The 20,927-nt window shown below is 42.8% G+C and overlaps 1 protein-coding gene across 4 annotated transcripts in view; it reads left to right on the top strand.

Annotated features, from left to right (window-relative positions):
- Positions 1-20,927, top strand: part of LOC142588095 (tRNA (guanosine(18)-2'-O)-methyltransferase TARBP1) — a 72,000-nt gene that overhangs the window by 13,952 nt on the left and 37,121 nt on the right. For all 4 annotated transcript variants that reach the window (XM_075699557.1, XM_075699556.1, XM_075699559.1 and 1 more), the window contains exons 9-20: positions 95-189; positions 1,129-1,266; positions 4,969-5,129; positions 5,267-5,471; positions 6,968-7,135; positions 10,379-10,545; positions 12,702-12,773; positions 14,177-14,408; positions 16,197-16,349; positions 17,193-17,360; positions 18,637-18,743; positions 19,467-19,548. In XM_075699557.1, the coding sequence (XP_075555672.1) occupies positions 95-189; positions 1,129-1,266; positions 4,969-5,129; positions 5,267-5,471; positions 6,968-7,135; positions 10,379-10,545; positions 12,702-12,773; positions 14,177-14,408; positions 16,197-16,349; positions 17,193-17,360; positions 18,637-18,743; positions 19,467-19,548 (1,748 nt within the window). The remainder of the gene's footprint in view (positions 1-94; positions 190-1,128; positions 1,267-4,968; positions 5,130-5,266; positions 5,472-6,967; positions 7,136-10,378; positions 10,546-12,701; positions 12,774-14,176; positions 14,409-16,196; positions 16,350-17,192; positions 17,361-18,636; positions 18,744-19,466; positions 19,549-20,927) is intronic.

The following is a 20,927-nucleotide window of genomic DNA, read 5'->3' on the forward strand; positions in this document are numbered from 1 at the left end:
CCGGTCACAAGAAAGTGCAAGTGAAGGATATCAACATTATGGCAGGTAGTTTTGTGTTGTAATGCCTCTTCTTCTTCATTATTGCATTTTTCAGCTTCTCTGCAAGAGGAGCTGCTCTTGTTGCTCGTGCCGCGTGCCGAGGAGATGCACGAGTACATCTACAAGCTTGCCTTTCTTTCAATCAACAGTGTAAGGCTGTACTTTAATACCTTTGACTCGGGAGCACCATTTGTAGCTTTGGATGCCAGAACTGTGCCTCCGTAGTAAGAGTTCGTATTGGGCAGCTATTCTGTGTAAGCGTAGTCGTCCAAGAAGAGGTAATTGTTGCACGAATTCTGTACGGCTTCCAAGATGGTAAACCTAAAACTATGCTGCACTTGATGGTGACTCGGTAGTATGTTCCATTTTCAGCCCAAATAATCATAGTTGTGCAGTGATAAAGTAGCTGCTTTATAGCAAATGCACTGACTGCGTGAAATTTTCCTCTGGTTTTTCTACTGCACGCCCCTTGTAGTATTGTCAAGCTTTCAGGCGGTGCGGGCATGTGGTGAGGGCAGAGCCCAATTATGTGATGAAAAGCTTCACAGCGAATACATAGCCCTCCACATAATTGATATGTGCAGAAAGCATGCTTGCTTGTGTAAAACAAGGGCCTGTGATGGGAAAATGCTGTTTCTAAATTCCTGAAGGCTAAGAAAAAAAAAAAGAACAGCGTTGCTGTTCTGGTTCAAGCTAATTGTTATCAATGTTAGTATTGTAATGTTACCACTGTGATAATGACATGACTTGTCCGTTACTCCATCTTTCGTTTTAGTGTATGTTTTGCATGCTATGCACCCAAGTTGTTGTTCCTTCTCATTTCAGGCCGCTTGCCTGTTTATTGCAATCCTGCATGTTTCGAGTACTTTTTCGAGCTGTGTATTTAAAAATAATAATATTTTCTTAAAACAGGACTGCTTGAAGTGCTGGAACATGCTATGCATGGGCTGAGTCTTGTTTGTTTTTAAGAATGGTGCAGACTTTCAAGGAAATGGCCATGATTTTTGTATCCTTGATTTGTCTTCGTCTTTGCAATGCAAATCTCGAAGCCATTGAAATTTTGTGTTTTCTTCTCCATTCTCTTGGCAGTTGGATGACTTTGAAGAAACTCAAGTGCACTACCAGTTTTTAAACATTCTTGCCGGCGAGCGCGAGTTCAACTCCCTTTCCTACCAGTTCATCAATGAGGGCCTCGAGACTTGTAGAGAGAAGCTCATACAATCAACTGTGAGTTTACATTTTTTTGCTTATTTCTGATACAGTTAAACGTCAACATATTGAAGTTGGTAAAGTTGACAATTGGCTTCGTTACATCGAAATTTCGTTGTGTCAAAATTCGAACTTTAGTGCAAGGAAGTACAGTCGCCAATGGATTTTTCTTATGCAGGAGGGGTTCCAGGATTTTGTGAATAATTGGGCAATCGGGAAAAGTGAATTTGAATGAGAAGAAAAAAATTGTTGAATTTGAGAGTCGATGACGAAAGAGACGGTTTCATGCCGTGTCGACAGTATCTTCACATTGGCAGTATGAAGCGAAGCCGGTCATGTTTTTGCGTCCGCTTCGCCCCAACGGCTGATAGTGTCGCCGGCAGTGGGATGACGCCATCATGCAAAACGCCAGCAGCGGGAAGCAAATGTTTCGGCTGCCTCGCTTCAACGAGTCCCTTAACTCGAGATTATGCAACCGACAGCATTCAGTGTGCGGGAACACAGCGCAAATTGCCACGCCATCTCAGCTTACCCATTCTTTGCACAGGTGACAGATTACCTCTAAATCAGGGTGTGGCGGCTGTGTATGCGCTGAGCCATGGCCTTGTCTGAAAAGGAGACGCTTGCCAACCTGCCCCCCCCCCCCTCCCTCTGCCTTCACATACGCTTGATCGCGTTACCACGAGCTAGCTCCCTTCTGTTTCTTTCTCCTTGCTCGCACACGAAGATGGCGCTCATCACGCCACCATCCTTCTCGGCTCACTCCAGCATGCTTTCTCTCACACTTAAAGCATGCAGGGTGCGTAGGATCTTATCACACATGGACTCTATATGGAACATGATGCTGCTCCGCTTCGTCAGTCGCTATCGGTAGTTCGGCACGTGATTTGAGAGGTGTGTTCGCAAGCACATGTAATTCAACCATTTGACTGTCTGCATCTGCAGAAGTTTCCATTTGTTGTCTCTGTATTCTTTCATGGCAGCAGTGTCATTTCTTTATGAACACACTTAACTTTATTGAGGTTCAAAATACATGGTGTTCTATAGATAAGAAGTTGTAAAAAGTTTAATACCTTGATATATCGAGAATTTTGTTATATTGAAGTTCGTTATGTCGAGGTTTAACTGTTCAAGATTTATTTCGGTTATGGCATTTCTTATGTTCGGACATTTCTTATGCTCCTTTTTACTGTATTTGCTTTTATGGCCAAGAGACACATACTTAGCTTCATAACACTCACTTTTAGCTACAACAAATTTTCCAAATGTGCTAGTCCTTGAACTGATTATTTATGGCGTGCAAATTTGTGTACCGTGATCGAATGTGAAGTGGTGTGCCAGTCCAGTGCTGTGCGTCACGCTAGACAAAGGTGGACAATTATCCACTCTCAGAAATCATGATTCTTGGACACTGTTCTGAACTGACACCAGGCATTAAAGGTGTCGCTCCGTGTTATTTAAGAAATATTGCATCAGATTGTACAACAGACTGTGACTGTGTGACACTGGGACAGAGTGTGTGATATTATGTTTGAGTGTGTGACTGTGTGTGACACACTGTTGTCAACTGACACCAGGCATTAAAGGTGTGGCTTTGTGTTATTTAAAAAAGATAGTATATCAAATTGTGCAACAGACTGTGACTAGGTGACAATGTGACAGATTGTGTGACACTAGATGGAGTGTGTGACTCTGCGTGTCTGTGACAGCACTTTGTCTCAGTTTTGTTTTCCTCTATTTTGTCTCTATCTTTTTATCCAATTTTCCTTTCTCCAGGCCAACTGGAGATATCTGATGGTCAACCTCCCAGTCTTTCCTTTCCTTACCTCTTTAGTCTTTTTCTCTTCTTTTGTGTAAATTTGAATTTTTACTGCAATATAGCTTTTCATTAAGGGGCACTGAAGAGTAATGTTATCTCAGCTGTATCAGTAAATTACCTTTCTACAATACTACCAGAAAGCCACTCTTACTGTAAGATGAGACTTGGTAAGTCAGACACAACGAAAAAACAAATAATGGGTCGCAATGCCGCCCTGTTGTTTCCGCACCAGCTTGCTGTGATGTAGATTTTCACAACATCCGCTCGGATGTAGTTAATTTTTTATAGATAAAAGTAGACTGCATTGTGTTCTAAGAGCTAAAAACAGAACTTGTCAAGTTTCAGTAACTTTGAGCCACAAGTATCCAAATGCAAAAAAAATACTGTGAAATCTGGCACGTCACAGTGACGTACTGGCACTGGGGCTTCGGAGTGAAATTAAAGCAGTGGAACTTTGATTTGCATTTTCTTTTCTAATAATCTACCTGTTGCCATAGAATTAACGAAAGTGAGTTGTGAAAGAATATGCAAGGGCTATTTTTTGTTCAAGGTCCGATTGGTCACGAAATGAAAACCACATTGAAAATTGAAACTATTTTATTTGGAACATTTAGATACACTTTCCAGCTACTTCTCTACATAGTCGCCGCTCCGATTAAAACATTTGTTGTAGCGTGGTACCAACTTTTCTGTGCCCTCGTCATAGAAGACAGCTGGCTGTGCCTTCAGCGAAGTTTGTATGCTGGTCTGCAGCCCATTGTCTGTGTCGAACTCCTGTCCTCCTAGCCAGCGTTTCATGTGAGTGAAGAGATGGTAATCAGAGGGAGCAAAGTCCGGGCTGTACGGTTGGTGATCGAACACTTCCCATTGAAAATGCTGTAGGAGCTTCTTTGTTGCAGCTGCGCTGTGCAGCCTCGCATTGTCACGAAGAAGGACAGTGCCTGATGACAACATTCCTCGTCGCTTATTCTGAATTGCCTTTCGTAGACGTTCAAGAGTCATATTGTACGAGGCTACAGTGATGGTCGGACCCCGTTCCACAATTTCCACCAAGAGAATACCATTGCTGTTCCAGAACACAGTAGCCATACGCTTTCTGCCAAAGAAGATTTGCTTGAACTTCTTTGCTTACAGGGAATCAGAATGCACCCACTGTTTGGATCGCTCTTTTGTTTCTTGGGCCCATGTCTCATCCCCTGTTACGATTTTCTTTAAAAAATATCTTCTTCTTCGTCATAGTGTCACTGGAGAAACGTTAAGGCTGCAGCCATTCACTGTGCTTTGTGATGGTCAGTCAGCATCTTGGGAACCCATCTTGCACAGTTTGTGTCACTGGAGTCTCTCACTCTCGATTTCAGGAAACTAAGCACTCGGCACAGAAATTGTGAACTGATGATTTTCTCAAATAGCCTGATCCACTCGCTGAACAAGATCATCGGTTGACACATGCTTCCTTCCCTGCCTGCCTGCATCATGAATGTCTGTGTGTCCTGCTTCAAAGTTCCTGCACCGTTGCCGCACTTTTCTGTCGCTCATAAAAGTTGTACCGTACACATTACTCATTCATCAATGAATTTTGGCTGCATTGCACCCCTCAGCATGCAGAAATCGAATGACGGCATGCACTTCACACTTAGTGGGAGACTCTATTGTTTACGAGGCATGTTTATGTGCTCACTGCATGCTCAGAATTGCCAACTGCAACCTCACACTATCGAGAGGCATACTAGAGGCACTGTGCAACACATCTGTGCACAGTGTCATTGTATTTTCACTGTGGTTTTCATTTCGCAACCGATCAGACCTTGAAAAAAATAATAGCCCTCGTAATTTAACAATCTTAACTCATTAAGGTTTATCTCTTGTGTCCCTTTAATGAGGTTTCACTGCACATTTTTCAGGCATCGGCAGTTGTGTCTGTGGAAACGGTGCCTTACTGGAGGTTCCTTCGCTGGGTCCTCAAACGCTTTCCTCGGAAGACGAATGAAGTGGAAGCATTGCTCCTTGAAGTAATTGAGAAAGGAAGCATCTCAAGGCCGATCTCTAGACCCGATTCGTGGATGTACGTACACCGCAAACCCGAAGTGGTGTGGAGATTAATCAAACATTCAACATCAAGTTTTGTCACATTTAGCTTGTTTACTCTCTGTCAGTTTATGACGAGTTCATTCGCCGTTTCATGTCCTTACATCTCCGCAGCATCCAGGACCGAGTTGCCAAGTCGCGCTGGGTGGCATTTGCGGCCGCAGTGACTGAACTCGTTTGGGAGAGCGTCTCCAAGATCGCTCTCTCCACCGACAAGCTCTGCAACAAGCTGATCGCGGAAGCCATCGAAGCCTTGGAGACAGCTTCGCAAAAGTCATGCCTTCACATTCTGAAGGCCGTGTCACATGCCCTGTCACTAGTAAGTGCAGGCTGCTTTAGGTGCTTACGATGTCTTAAGAGTGCTGAGCTGTGACTAAGGCAGCATTTCTCAGGGACATATGTGCTTTGAACCTCTTGTTTGTTGCTAGATTAGATGATAGGACTCGAGGGAAAGGGAGTGCCCTCGAACCTTGCTTTAACGAAGTTCCATGTAACATGAAAATACCGTTTTATAGCTCATACAGTCGACATTCGCTAATTCGACCCTGACGGGACCGACGAAACTGATCGAATTATCTGGTGAGCCGAATTAAACAAGATGCAGAAAAAACGTCAAGACACACCACTGATACATATGACAGTATCTGCCAGAGTGTAACACGCCGCCGAATCAAATGCGCGCCTACTTTCTATGTATCCAAAGTAGAAAACGAACGTAGAAATAACACTAAAGCTCCTAAACAAAATAGAAATCCAACGTACATCAGATTTTTTATAATGGCGGCCAGCTTCCTAAAATAAGCTTTGCCGCATAATTTTAGTCAACTTTGCCGCAATACAGCCGTGTTATGCGGTAAAGCGTACGAACGCCGCGAAGGTGGTTTTGGTTTCGTATCTGATTCTACGGCGCAGGCAAATTTCGCCGCAATTTCCTTGGAAAACAAAAGTCGCGCGTTAGAATCCGGTAATACAGTAATGAGACATCGTGGGCTACTGTTATTGCTTGAAAATCTTCCTAGGGCGGGCCGAAAAGAGGCGTTTTTGACGGGAGATGACATGCGTTCATCGCATTCACTGTTCCCGAAGCTCTGCCGAGACAGATGCTGCCGCTAAAGGGGTTGCTATTGGGGTCACCATACGTGTCAGGCAGGTGCGTGTCGACTGGTCAAGTTCGATTTATCCGGCAAATGCCAATTTTAGGATCGAAATAATGAACGTTTGGGCCCATAGAAATGCGTGGCACCGGCCGGGACCTTCGGTGGAGATTGAATTAACCAAAAAATTGAATTAAGCGGAGTTGAGTTAACGGACGTCTACTGTATTCGTTATAAGCATATGTTCATCACATGCTGATATATATTATATTTTGCTATAACCGATAATTTGTTGTATGCGATATTCGTTATAAGCATGTATTCTTTGCAAGCTGGTATCTGCTACAAATTTTGTATTTGCCGATCATTCATTATATCCTATATTCGTTTAAACATGTATTTGTTACATGCTGAGTTTGAACAAAAAGATTTTGTATGTACTTTTTACATCATATATAAAGGTTTTAGAAGTTATGAGACAGTGATAAATGTTTAAGTTAACTGTGAATGTGAATTGTGTTGTGTTTTGTTGGGAGTCCTTAAACAATGATATCAAGTACCTGAAAAAAAACATACTTGGTTGAATATATGCATTAAGGAATTTCAGGGGGTCAAAATTTATCCATAGTCCTGCCCCCTTGTACCCCACCAGCCCCTGGTGCAACTTTCAAATGATAGGCACTGGTTACTTGCTCATAAACTTGCGCTTGTTTATCTGCAGGTCAAGGTCGTTGATGCCGACCTCTTGTCCAAGTGCCTTAAGGCCTGCTGGCAGAGCTGCAAGGACTTAAAGAAGAGCGACATATTCCGACCTGCTGTGGAGATGTTCATCAGTTTTGCTTTCCAGCCATCACTACTACATCTATACCAGGGACGCCTACTAAGTCATGCAAGTTGTTTTCAGTTTTTAGCAATTTGTTATACGGTGGCATAGAAAACGTTTGCTTTTAATTTTGCCATATAAGGGCCTAGGGACAAATCTATTGTATCAGTACACAAGCTTGCTGTGTCCTTGAGAACCTGTAGGAGCTGCTTGGTACTACCATTCCCAGCAGTGCGACATGTGGAGTGATGATCTCTCTTTAAAGGCCCTGAACCACTTTTTATTGAAGTGGAGAAAGGCATCTGAAGTGAAAATGTGCTATTTCAGAAATACTGCTTCAAAAATACTGCCGCAAAAGTACTTCAATGCGTTCAGCATAAGCGGAGTTATTGGAAATTAAACACGGCCTCCGCTGTGCTCCCTTTCCTTCTTCAATGCCTTGCACTGCGAAGACTAACGTAGACGACACGGCCTCCGATTTTGGTGCCTATGAGGCACTAAACATAAGCCAAACGTGGTTGTTCTCGGCAAGTCACAGTGCGTTTAACCAGTGGACTCGTGACGGTACCCCGCGACGGCTGCGGTATTTACGCCATGTTACCAACCGCAGCTTAATGTCAGCTATCGGCCAGTAGCAGCCATCTAAGAGAATGACGAAATAGTGTGTCTAGAAGGTGGTGATGACAGGGCCTTCTGTTGAAAAGAGCGTTTGAGAGAAAGGTGACTTCATGCTCCGTTTGCGAGCTTCATGCGTCGCGCATAACTGCAAAACTTGGCTGAGATATTCACAGCAGCGTATGCCATCTGTAAACTGTGTTTTTTCACCGAGCCCGAGGGGTGGTTCAGGGCCCCTCAAGATGCATGAACTGCCTCTCCCCTTTCCTTCACATGATCAAAGTTATGACCGATGCTTGCATTTGAGGCAGTTAAAGAAATATCAGCTCTTGTATGAAAAGTGCAGGGTGATCCAAATGCACCAGAAAAAATAAATATTCAATAATTTTTTAAAACTGTAATAACAGTATAGTAGCACAAAGTTGTTCCCATAAAGATAGCACAGAAAGAGCATATCTTTTTAGAACAAAAAAGTTTATTGTCAGAAAATTTACGTTTACTTTACATTTACATTTACTTCAGTTGTGCCAGTACCTTGTTGTTGTTGATAGTGATGATGATTTGTTGCTTTTCCCATTGGAACTGACAGTTGTGTGAGCACTGTAGCTTAGGGAGCCTTTGTACGGAGGCCTACACAATGTTCCAGGGTAGTGGCCAGTGTTTGAAAAGGTGCATGCTGCCGCCTGCTTAATGCTGGGCTAAGCTTTCAGCAAAATTTACCTATATTTCTGAGACTCAAAATGATGGCCCACCAGGAGTCTGCCCAGGCCATGACCAAGATAAGCCACGGAACTTGTGGTCATTGGTCCCATGATGCAGGTAACCATTTTTCTTGAATAAGTGTACAGCCACCAAAAAAGATACAGCATATGTAAGCTTGATACACACATGTTTAATGTATAGTTACACAGACTTGTAGGACATTTCTTATTACTGAAAACTTCAAGAATGCATTTATTTTACGTGCAGATGCTTGAGCAAGAACAGGGTTTAATGCACTTCACATTCTTCATGCGAGGTGATGCTAACCAAGCATTTGCCACCATGCTGCAGAACTCGTTGCTCTCAGCGTTCCGTGCGACTTGCAAATGTAAAGAAATGAAGTCCATGGCATTCAAATACAAGAAAAAGGCGACAAATAGGTTGAAGGCATATTCAGGTTGCTCTGTGAATTGCCGTATAAATTAAAGAAAAATTAAAGGCAATTGCATACTTATTAATGGTATATGCCAACGCATAACATGAAGTAATGCAACGGGCCTTCCAACTGAATGGGTAATAGAAATAGCGGTCTGCCAAACTTGGGGGGAAATAGCGGCAGAACTTTTGGAAATGTCACCACTTTATAACAGCTCTTGAGCCTGTGTGTGTGCAGGAGGGCTCCCTACACTCTAGCATAGTGTCCCTGTGTTTGCTCCCACCCAAGCATGCTACCAAGTGCCACCTGTCAGTGACAAATGCAACTAGTATTCTGGCCATGGAAACCTTATTATTGAAAAGGAAAATAAAACAAAACAAACAAACGTCTTTCTGTGCATTTCTGTGAAAACCTCATTGTGCTATTGAAGTAATGTTCACCACCTAGGATGAAGCACAGCTGTATTTACACTATTTGCAGGAGTTATTTTGAATATAGTCCTTGAAAGACACACTCTCTTTTTACTTTGTCTTCTTCTCTGGGAGCCAGTGTTCTCACTTGCTGGCGGTTGGCTTCTTATTCTTCTCGAGCTCGTTGAAGTAAAAGCAATATTCAATATCGCTGTTGTCTACACTTATCAAATTATTACATTTTAACATTTCTTGTTGCTTTGGATTGCCCACTATGTATTATTCTTTGTGCAAAAAGTGAAAATAAACAGTCCGGAATCATTCCCAATTTGAGAACAAGTTATGGTTGGCTAGGTAAATAACACTGCTTGCCATAACTGTGCTTCCTCACAGTAGTCACCTGCACTGTCATTTGATACAGTTTTAAGTTTTATCCAAAGCTGGTTGCAATGTAGCTTTTCTGAGACTTTATCTCAATGTCGGCTGAGGCCTAGTAAACACACTTTTGCAAACATAACTGCGCTGCTCCTTATGTGTCAACATTGCTTCAGAGAGATGTTCTAATAGATAAACAAAAAGAAGCCAAACATTTAGAAGTACTCGGGGACCAATTAAATTTTTATCTGGCTGCAGAAATTGACCACGAAAACTGCCTAGCTTTAGACTTTGTCATTTAAGCCCTACATTCGTGCAGAATATTTTCGTTCCAGTGCCTTTTCTTCCCAGAAGGGCAAAGGGGCTTAGGTTCCAGAGGTGCTTAAGTTTTGGAAAACACGGCAGTTTTATTACTCATCTGCATGTATCACTTATCGTATCACAACTGTGTAACGGACTTGCATACGTACTCATATATGCTAATTTACAGCAGCAGAAGTTGAAATTGTTATTTCATCTAACTGCTCTGGCAACTTTATTTGTTGTTTCCCCTGATCCTTGGAGGTTTATGCTATAGTAGTACAAATATTTCTGAAATTTCCCATTTTTTGGTGTAATAGCCAGTGCTGTAAGTGTGTTGTGGGCACATGGCTAAAGTGGTATCACTGAAGAAAATAATGGCCAGCTTTTCACAGTGCTACTATCTGTAGTTCAGCCTGTCACATTTACCAGCTCGAGTCGCACACAACTTCGTGCTTTCCTTACCTGCAGTATCTTGACGAGCTGTTGGATCTGGGAGAAGTGATGCCTGGTGTCTTCTGCACCCTTATTACAAAACTGATAGACGTATGGAAGGGCAGCGTGATACTGATGGACAGCCAACTGGATGTCATGGTTAAGGCTCTGACGTACGGACCCGTTTACCGCAAGGACCAACGGTATGTTTCCTCGCACATCTGTGTCAGGTGGCTCATTTTGATGCGAAGCTTTCCGTGCCTCTTCTCCCCGTTTTGGGTGCGCTGACCGCTGCTGTTTTGTCCGTTGTACAACTTGGGCCACTGGTTACATGCAACTGGGTATGTGAAACTTGGCATGTGTCACTGGGTGTGTGAACATCGCCGGCCCATCCCCCAGTGTGGTTATGCTTCGCAGTGTGGGTGCCCGAAGAGGCGAGTGGAATGAGAGGCAAGAAGTGAATAAATTGGCAACAAAAGCAGCTCAGTGTGAAGTCAACAAAGGGGAACTCGAGCATGCTCTGAGTGAGGGGCGTTGAACTGCTGAGCAGTGAAGAAAGGAGAAGTGAGGTGAAGACATTTCGGTAAACATCAAAGCTTCACTTATCATTGATTCCCACGTGTGTGTGGATTAAGTGATATTTCGTTAGGCCTCTGCGAAGCAGTGGTAAGTGCGCTGCGCCGACGGGAGCACTGCTCACTTAAATGCAAGCCCATGAAAACAGTTGTACAATAACTGTACTTAACACATATAACTGCACAATAACTGTATTTACACATATAACTGTACATACTGACCGTGCTTACACGTATAACTGTAGACAGTAGCTGTACTTACACGTGTAACTGTAGACTATAACTGTACTCACTCATATAACTGTACACAACAGCTCTACTTACACATATAACTGCACAATAAATGTATTGTGACATATAACTGTACATGATAACTGTACTTTCACACATTTTCAAAGTTGCAGAAACTCTACCACATGTTTCTCGTACATGAAATATTGACACTTAATGAACGGGAAGGTTGGGAGAAACATTTTAATTTGATACTGAAGTTGTTTCAGAAAGCGGCACCTGGTGTCACTGAAATCATGGTGATGTCATGACACAGAGCAAAATGTGCTTACGTCATTTAGCAATAAGGCTAGGTATGATGATGTTGCTCATAAAAAAACTTGCATAGAAGTGTTGTGCATGTTTTCTTTTGGCTGAGCTTGTGCATGACAGCTACCGCAACCATAGGAACAGAGTGACCCAGTGTTTCATGATGTTTCTACATCCCAAGTACCAAAACCAAACCTGCTTTGTAGAAACAAATTATTAAAGTAAATTATTTAGTGTATTCTGGTGCTTGCCAGCAATTTTTCCAATGTTCAGAGCCTTTCAGGTAATACTACTACTACTACTACTACTACTACTACTACTACTACTACTACTACTACTACTACCACCGCCGCCGCCGCCGCCGCCGCCGCCACCACCACCAATAATAATAATAATAATAATAATAATAATAATAATAATAATAATAATAATAATAATAATAATAATAATAATAATAATAATAATACAATTCTGAAATGTCATGTCAGTACTCCTTTGAAATATGAATTCTCTTTAGAGATTGAATTGCAGAATAATTCTATATAATACTGACAGCACAACACAAACAAGGACAGCTTTGTTCTTTGTGCATTCTTTTTTTGCATCGCACTGTCATTCTGATGAGAAACCATCACAAACTAGATTGGATTGGCTATCAATCTGTTATTTTGTCACAGAAACGTGCTTTGTGCACTTCAAAGGCACTGTAACATTGGCCCTATTGTTTGACAGTACAGTTTGTCCAAGCTGTATATTTTTTAGGTGTTGCTCTATATGCACTGCATTGTATGAACACCCATAGTGTGGTAGATGTTCAGGCAGCTGCAGATGGCAGAGGAGACCCTGAAAGCGAAGCGTGCGAATGATCTGCAGCAGTGAAAGCCATGCTACTGTGTCTTGTACATCCTTCGCTTCATTTGCCTGTTCATTTTCCTTAAAAGTCATCAAAAGCGTTTCGGAGTGACTGTGACTCTGGTGGCATTTCTTTCACATTATGTCATGTGTGATCTTGTGCTAGTTTCGAACTGAAGCTGCTGGTTACCGAAAGCAATCTACAATTCCCAGCCTAAATTCAACAAATCTCTTGAAATCCTAGCAAAGAAGCGATTATCTGAAAGGTTTATAATTGTACAACTGACAGCTGAAGAAAGTTGAAGAGCTCATACAACTGGCAGATGAGGATTGTTCTTCTCACATGTATTGCATGCTGCACGTTGATTACACTGCGCCTATTCTTCTTACAGGATTGTTTTTGATTCTGAGGCCTTTGTGACCGCGCAAGGCGAGGCCCTATCCGTCAACCAGCTGCTACGAAGGTTGGCATTTTTAACTTTAATGGCTTGTTTGTGTAGTAGGGCATATTTAGTATTCGGTAATCGTAGATAGTCATTTAACTGATTCTTGTAATGAGTCTATGCTCGTTACAACGGACTCGCGTACAACAGACTCTCGGATACAATGGGCCATATTTAAACCTTGGTTTGCTCTACCTATTTTATTAATGCAATGAAGTTTGCTTTGAATGGACCATGCCACAATGGACTATCGGCTCTAGTGGAGGAAATTAGCAGCAATTTTTAATAATAATAATAATATTTGGGGTTTTACGTGCCAAAACCACTTTCTGATTATGAGGCACGCCGTAGTGGAGGACTCCGGAAATTTTGACCACCTGGGGTTCTTTAACTTGCACCTAAATCTAAGCACACGGGTGTTTTCGCATTTCGCCCCCATCGAAATGCGGCCGCCGTGGCCGGGATTCGATCCCGCGACCTCGTGCTCAGCAGCCCAACACCATAGCCACTGAGCAACCACGGCGGGTAGCAGCAATTTTTGCCTAACTCGGGCGTATAAAACTGACTTTTGCCGTGTCGACGTGGGCTGACAACTGACTTGTAAGGATCAGCCAACGATTGCGGCTCAATATTGCGTGCGCAAGGGAGGAAGGCGGGGCAGAAGCCTACCGTATTCTTACGTGTGCGAGGAACGTAGGGGGGAGGAGTCAAGAGGGAGGGGTTCTACTCTGGCGGCTGCTGCTTAGGGAGTGCCCGTGCGGGCACCATATCTTGAAAGTGATCTGCTTTGTGGACAAAGTGTGCCCAGTGACGTTGGCTTCATATGCGCTGTGCTCTCGATGTTTCGCGTTGAAGCAAGAGGCAGCATGAAGGCCAGTTCGCTCGCTGCTGCTACGGCGCTCCCTCACTCCGTTTTGGGAGCAACTTTTCGCAGTTATCGAGCGAGATGTGTTCATGTTTACCTGTGCCCGCGTGACACCATTCTTGTTAATTTAGTTAGTGAGCGAATGTTTACAATTATACACTGCCGATAAAAGTGTGCTCCTTACATCTCATAGTGGTCTACTATTTTGCTATTGCAATCGATGCTTCGCTTCTTGGGTGAAACTGCGACCTACTTTTGTTTGTTTTTTTTACTTTGAACATTTGTCACTCACTCTTTGCAATAACGTTGTTGCATATCGTGACCGAAGTTTCGAAAGTGAGGTGTTTCGAATATTATGGACTTTGGATAAAACAGTCATTTTTTGTCGGATTGTAAGGGTCCATTTTAATGAGAGTAGACTGTATGCGTCAAATATTGGTAATTATCCTTACCATGCATCTCGTGACTGCCATGGTACCGTGGCCCAGGCTATGCTGTTTTGTACCAATGCCAACTTACTTCATTGAACTTCTGTATTATTTTTATTTTCCCTTCCAAGTGAACACCAAGCTGACGTTGAAGTTCGAGCCCTGGGAATTGCCTTCCTGATCCAGCTAAGCTCTAGTGAGAAAACATCTGTCCAGACCCCAGCTAAGCTTTCGGAGGCCCTGGTAAGGTACGACCGTGAAGTTACCTCAACGCGGAAGCGCTACTTTGGGAACTCGACGATCCACCGAATTAAAAACAGGGTCTGGCAAGCTCAGCTGTGCCTTCTGCATCTCTTGAGCGAGGTAAGCCTCTTCAATCGCTTGATGTTGCAAAGAAATACAGAGCTTTAGCTCAACGTTGCTTACCGTACAGTTTGCACTGCTCAGATCTTTATGATTGGGCTTTGCAAGGAAGTGTGTTGATTTCACATTTGCGATAAATGCGTGTCCCAGAAACACAAGCTATCCATGGGGCTACTGCCTTTGCTGAGGTAGAAAAGGTGGCACTGAGGTGGGTGTTGGGTGGGGGGCTTGTTTTTTGTTAAAAATACTGTATCAAAAAGTATGAACAAAATAGAAACAAAATAAAATATTGATACGTAGAGTGGGAATTTTGCACGAATTAAATTTATTGAAGGGTCTTATGTAAATTCTAGAACACCTTTAAGGTTGTAATGCTGCTATGACAAATTTTGTATTTGTAAGGCACATTCCAGCCCACAAACAATACAACAAATACGTAGAAGTCTATGTGACAACAAAATACATGACAATGCACTCTCACCAAATCGGCAAACATTCAATGTACCTGTTCTAGTTGTCTCTTTTGAATGTATATTTGGCATTTGATATAGCTGACCTAAGCTAATGCTTCTTTTGTTTCAAAAACTTCAAAAAATCACTGCAGCCATATTGGAGTTTGATCGATAGGTAGTTTAGACTCGCAAACTCTTAATAACATGATGGCGAAGAGCTGTAGGAATTAGAAATAAACCTCCTTTCAATATTTCTGTTGTCTGCTATACACTAACGCCCACTTGACAGAGCGCTTGCAATGCAGCTTTTAATTTGCCAGTGTAGGGAGAACTGGTAAACCGGCAGGTGGTGTGCCAGTGTGGTGGTTGCACGAGCCATTAGCACCATGACTCTCCATGGTCAGTTTGTTGACAAAACAAAGAAGCCAAGTGTATGCACCGTCATATTCGGCTTATCGGCTTGACAGATGGGCAAGGGCGGCATTCTGCTTTCCACTACTGGCACGCTGCCATTCTCACTGAACGGCTGTGTACAACTTGTTGGGGTGTGAATGGGTCTCTGTGGATCGAACTGAAAATGCTAAACTAAAGCTGTCTAATAAAGTTTGTTGTTCTTGTGTGGCAAATTGTCTCAACGTCCTGTTACAATGGGCAAAATTTTCTCGACGCACCTGGTTATGGTTCACGGTGAGAAGACACCGGAGGTTAGCCATGCAGAATCTTGGCTTTGACTAATTGGTGTGTCATACTTCAGGAAATCAAGGGTGTGAAATAGACGTGGACAGAAAACACATACATGACAGGACGGGCGCTAGCTTCCAACTTGCCGTTGTAAGTTGGCGCCATTTCTGTCGTGCATGTTCAGTACATATGTGTTTTCTGTCCACGTCTGTTTCACTTCGTCGATTACATGAACGTTAGTCATGTTCTGTGTAGGGCTTTCTCATTTTCATTCTTACTTTTTTCTTTTTTTGTGAGAGTTGGAGGGTGAATTTGATGGTTGGAGTTTAAGTTAAAAGGGGACAGAAGGGAAGTTTTGTGAGACATCAGAGGGATTTTCAGAATTGTGTGTGTAATCGAGGATACTGTTAGCAAGGCACTTACCAACAATCATAGTGTACATTCTCTTTATTATGAGTCTGCATGAAATGAGAGAAATAAAAAAAGGACGAAAACACTTAACAGCAACAGTTAAATGGACATCAGCAGCAAGGTGTCTTGTCAGTTCCATTGCCTGGCTAGACTTCTTTTTCTGTTAATTGGTTGCGTAGACAATGGATTTTTATTTTCTTTATTTCTTTGCTGACCTTCATTTAATTTTTTCTTTCTTGTACAGGAAATGTTTGAAAAACTTCTGGAATATGTTTTTCAAGAGCTCGTTGAAGACAGCCAACAACCGTCGATTCGTTGCTTGCTGGAGTGGACGGCTGTCTCTATTTTGCTCCGCACACCACGACTTCGTGCAAAGCTGGTTCCTGCCATGGAACAGGTGAGAAATTTTAAGGTGTTCCTATGGCACGCAGTCATATAGTACAGTGTACTATCTATATACAGTTGTTTTTTTTCCGCTAGTTGCTGTTAGACTAAATGGCCTTATTAGCTAACGGCAGGTTAAGAGGCGGTGAGTGGATAGCTTGATTCTTTGCTACACTGAGAGGACAGAAGGTTTCTGTACTTCCCCATCTACATTAATTGTGCCAGATTGCATGGTGCTGTACTGCACCGTACTGTTTTGCACCTTTAGGTATGTAGGTATATCCACATCGATTAATTAAGAAAGCGTGCATTTGCATGCCACTGGTCGCACAATAGACAGTGCAAAAATGGGTGAGTGGCAACATTTTTTTGTTGCTGAGCGAACTGGTCTTGTGGCAGTTTTCTTGCGGTGTGTCGCTGGCTGTTTCAATTCATTCACGGGGACAAGCACTGCGAACAACTACTGCTCCTTCTCGACTCCACCAGGAATCGTCGCTGTTTACAGCTACGGGGATCCCAGTGGGGGAGAATCTGTGGGAGCACGCAAAATCTGGTGTTATCACGGTACTGTTAACGTGAGAGTCGCCAGTCAGTGTGGCCATGCCAGGTTTTACGTGCTATGATGTGATCACATTTCTGTGTGCTTTATTCTGCTGGTGTGGCTGTACGTTGCAATGTGTGCTAGCTTTCATATATTTAGCATTTAGTAGCAGAAAAAGAAAAGAGAAAGAAAAAGCAGGAAAGTCTAAGGGGCCAATGTAATAGACTTAAGCTTTGCATACGAATATGGGCTTGTCTATTAATCTTCGTAGGCAGTCAGTTGAAACTTCTTTTCCTTGACTTTGCTCCAAAACAGGCAGGTATTGAAAGGACAGGAAGCGTGTGTTCTTTCCTGGCTATTATCATTCACCTGGGTGCCTGCCTCGATCCTGAGACCGAACTGGAGTCACACCTACTGGAATTTCTTCCTGCTGTGCTTCCTTGGAGCATGGGGCAGCACTTCAATGCAAGGGTGTATGCCCAAGTAAGCAAATTCTTTTTTGCATCTATACACTCTAGTGAAGAGTAACAACAGCTTCATAATTAGGTTTTCTTTGAAAGAAAAATTTCTATTTAACAGCTGAACCCGCTTGTCTGATAACATCAGCATGAATTTCACTTACGTGCCAAAGCTTGGACTCCAACCACGTCACACTCAGAGCTGTAAGCTGCCCAGCGAGTCATCGTGGTGTAGCTCAGCCTTTCGGGGCATGAAAAAGCAGTGCAGTTTAGATCAAATTTGGCTTACTGTACTTTACAAAAGTGAAGGGCATTGCATCACTTGGGGCAGATCATATAACTGTTCTTTTATGCCAAGTCATCATCCATCATTCAGTGATCATCGACTTCCTCTTTGGTTGACTCGACATACCTATACTGGACACTTTCTATCTTGGCATGTGCACATCTTGTGGCTGCCGTGAGCTGGTATTATAATGTTGGCTGGCGTTCCATTGACTTTTGAGTCACGATGATGTTATTGTAATGCTACTGCAGTGTTGGCTGCAGTGTCCTAAAAAATGTGCGAGGTAAGTGAAGCACCTGCTATCATGTTTTACTGAGACAGCATCACTTGATTTGACGGCTTCAGTGCCACTTGATTTCAGGGCTTCAGCAAGAGTGGCTGTGGACAATTACGTACAAAGCACCGGAATTTTTTTGGTATTTTTTGAGTGCTTCATACTCTTTCTCTTCAACTTTTTTCTGCTTAGACGTGGTTGGAATGTTGGAAAAGCAGCACGAAAGAGGACACAGACAGAGGGCCAGAGAAAAGTACAAGATGACCACTGCACTGACAACAAGTTTATTGAAGCAACACAGAAAAAATAGCCAAAAAAGGGGGCAGCTAGCACACTTCATATATATATATATATATATATATATATATATATACAGTGAAGTAGACACACGTATGAAGCGGTTTATTGACGTTCCGGCCGGGGTCCGGCCTTCATCAGAATACATTGCATGGTGTATATATATATATATATTTTATTTCTCCACTTTGAAGAATTTGTGCAGTGCACACACCGCTATGATACTGGCTCCTTATTTTTTTGTCTATTTTGTCCATGCTGCTTCAGTAAACTTCAGTTGTTATCACAACACTTGTGTCGTCCGTTCCCCTGCCCCTCTGTCTTTCTTTTGGTGCTGTCAACGTTCCAATCACGACGAATGCTTACCAACTTTCCTCAACTCTCGGTGCTTTTGTCTGTTGAGACGCTCAACGTGGAGCGTCGTGCCGTGTCGGGTACTTTCAGGTGGCACTTCACCTAGCTTCACGTTGGAGCAAAGAGCACGGATTGAGCTCGGTTACAGAGAAGTATGCCGCCCTGTTCACGTGTCTGAAGAGCACCATTCAGATGGGGTGAGCTGTGCATTCAGATCTCCTGCACAAGTCGTATGTACTTGGGTTGGCATTGGTCTTGTCTTCCGTGTTAGAACTTGCAAGAGTAACTTGTCCGAACTTGTAATTTGGCAATCTGCACAAAGGTACCTGTCCCTTAATATGGGCAAATTGGTGCTGTAATACTTATTTTATTTTTTTAGTGACAAAATGTGCCACCTAGCAATTGTCAAAGCTCTGAAGGGACTTTATGGCTGAGTGCGGCCAAATAACGATATGGTTGCAGTAGCATAATACTAGGCTTCTGCAAATATTCAATATTTTTGAATATTTGATAGAGTATTATGCTATTATATATGAGTTGACTGTTGGGCTAGTTGGTCGTCCATATTTGAAGTAGTAACTTAGTGCGATAAAAACACGGAAACAAGAAAGGTGGACAAGGAGCAAAGTGAATAACAAAAACTTAGTTTATATGTATCTCATGTACAGCATATTCTCTAGGATACGCTACATTTGTTTGCTTAGGAATAGAAGCACTTTATAAAGCGTGCATATACAGTATCTGCCCACGACCATGCTTGTTTATGCTCTGGAAAGATTTTACCTCGTTGTCATGGCACATGTTTGGCTTACTTTATCTGTAGTGAATGCACTTTTATTTACAAATTACCATCTTGTCCATTAAGGTATTCTTCCTGCTACGTGTCAGCTTCATAACACTGGTGATTTGAATGTTTTCAGGAACTGGTCGAGAAATGTTGAAAAGCTCCTGGAGGATTTTTACTTCAAGGACTTCAATGCCGTTGACGACCTTACACTTCAGGTGAGGATCTCGATGTTGCAATTCGAGTGCGACAGTAGTACCTCAACAATACAAAATTTGCAGCACTCTGGGTAGTGCTTATATCAAGAGAAATTCGTGTGACTTGACATGATGTGACTGTTGAGCAGTGTTGTTCTTGATGCACGTTTGTATTCTTTTACTTCTTTAACCTTTTGCGGTCATGAGCATTTACCCGCTTTGTGGTCGTTGCGGCCAAGAACTATTTTGAGTGTTTCGGACAATGTGCAAAAAGACACTCGTGTGAACAAACATGTAGTAGGTGATTTATTTTAAAAATTTTTTGTTCCTGAGGCTCTTGCACAGTTTACAGTTTCCAGTCAGCATAAAGTGGGTGATCACCACAGGAACCATTTTCTCCAGGGTCATCATCGTCATTTTCTTCGATGCTCTCATCCAACAATGTTTGCTGGTCATCCACAGACAGAATACATTCTTACTCTGCAGCAATATAACCGTTAGATTTACTAAACTCAAGCAAACCGCACGCAGCCATCCTCCGAGCGCTTCACACTACGAAAAAGTGCGCACAAATTCCTTCACGTGTTCCAATAAAAAGTGCTGCCCTTGTATGCAGTTGCTGCAGAGTGCAGTTATTAGTTGTCGAAGAACCCGCCGTGGATTCTCAGTAGCTATGGTGTTGGGCTGCTGAGCACGAGGTCGTGGGATCAAATCCCGGCCACGGCGGCCGCATTTCGATGGGGGCGAAATGCGATAACACACGTGTACTTAGATTTAGGTGCACGTTAAAGAAACCCAGGTGGTCGAAATTTCCGGAGTCCTCCACTATGGCGTGCTTCGCAATCAGAAAGTGGTTTTGGCATGTAAAGCCCCATAGTTTAATTTAATTTAATTTAGTTGTCGAAGAAGTTCCAAAGGGTGTCAAAACAAATGTAAACACAACTCCAGCTCTTGCAAGTTAGCATGCATGTTCAACACTTCCCAATGTTTGACTGGAATCGATATGCCCATCTATTCAGAGGGGCCTGACACATGTCTGCAAGAGGTGACTGTTGCTAAGCAGACCCTTACTGAACATGGGAAGCAGTGGTTGTCATCACCCTCAGTCAGACCTTTAATGAACATGGGAGGCACTGTGCTGTTGTCGTTGCTCACATTGCCAGAGGTCAAGTTGTGCATCAGATTATTGAAAGCGGGGAGCATTGTTTGAAAGTTTATGGAGCAAAGCGAACATTGATCGCACTTGCTTGTCACATTTGTGAAACAGTGTATTCAACCAGTGTTTGAATCATTTTGGCAGTGTCTCAATCATGTTATCTAGCACAGCTCGAAGGGAAACCTGCTTGTATATTGTACATAGTGGATTTTCGCTTTGGCTCTTGAAAGCATCTGTTATTTAG

The sequence above is a fragment of the Dermacentor variabilis genome, chromosome 7 (assembly GCF_050947875.1).
Source record: "Dermacentor variabilis isolate Ectoservices chromosome 7, ASM5094787v1, whole genome shotgun sequence".
In the NCBI taxonomy this organism is placed as follows: Eukaryota; Metazoa; Arthropoda; class Arachnida; order Ixodida; family Ixodidae; genus Dermacentor; species Dermacentor variabilis.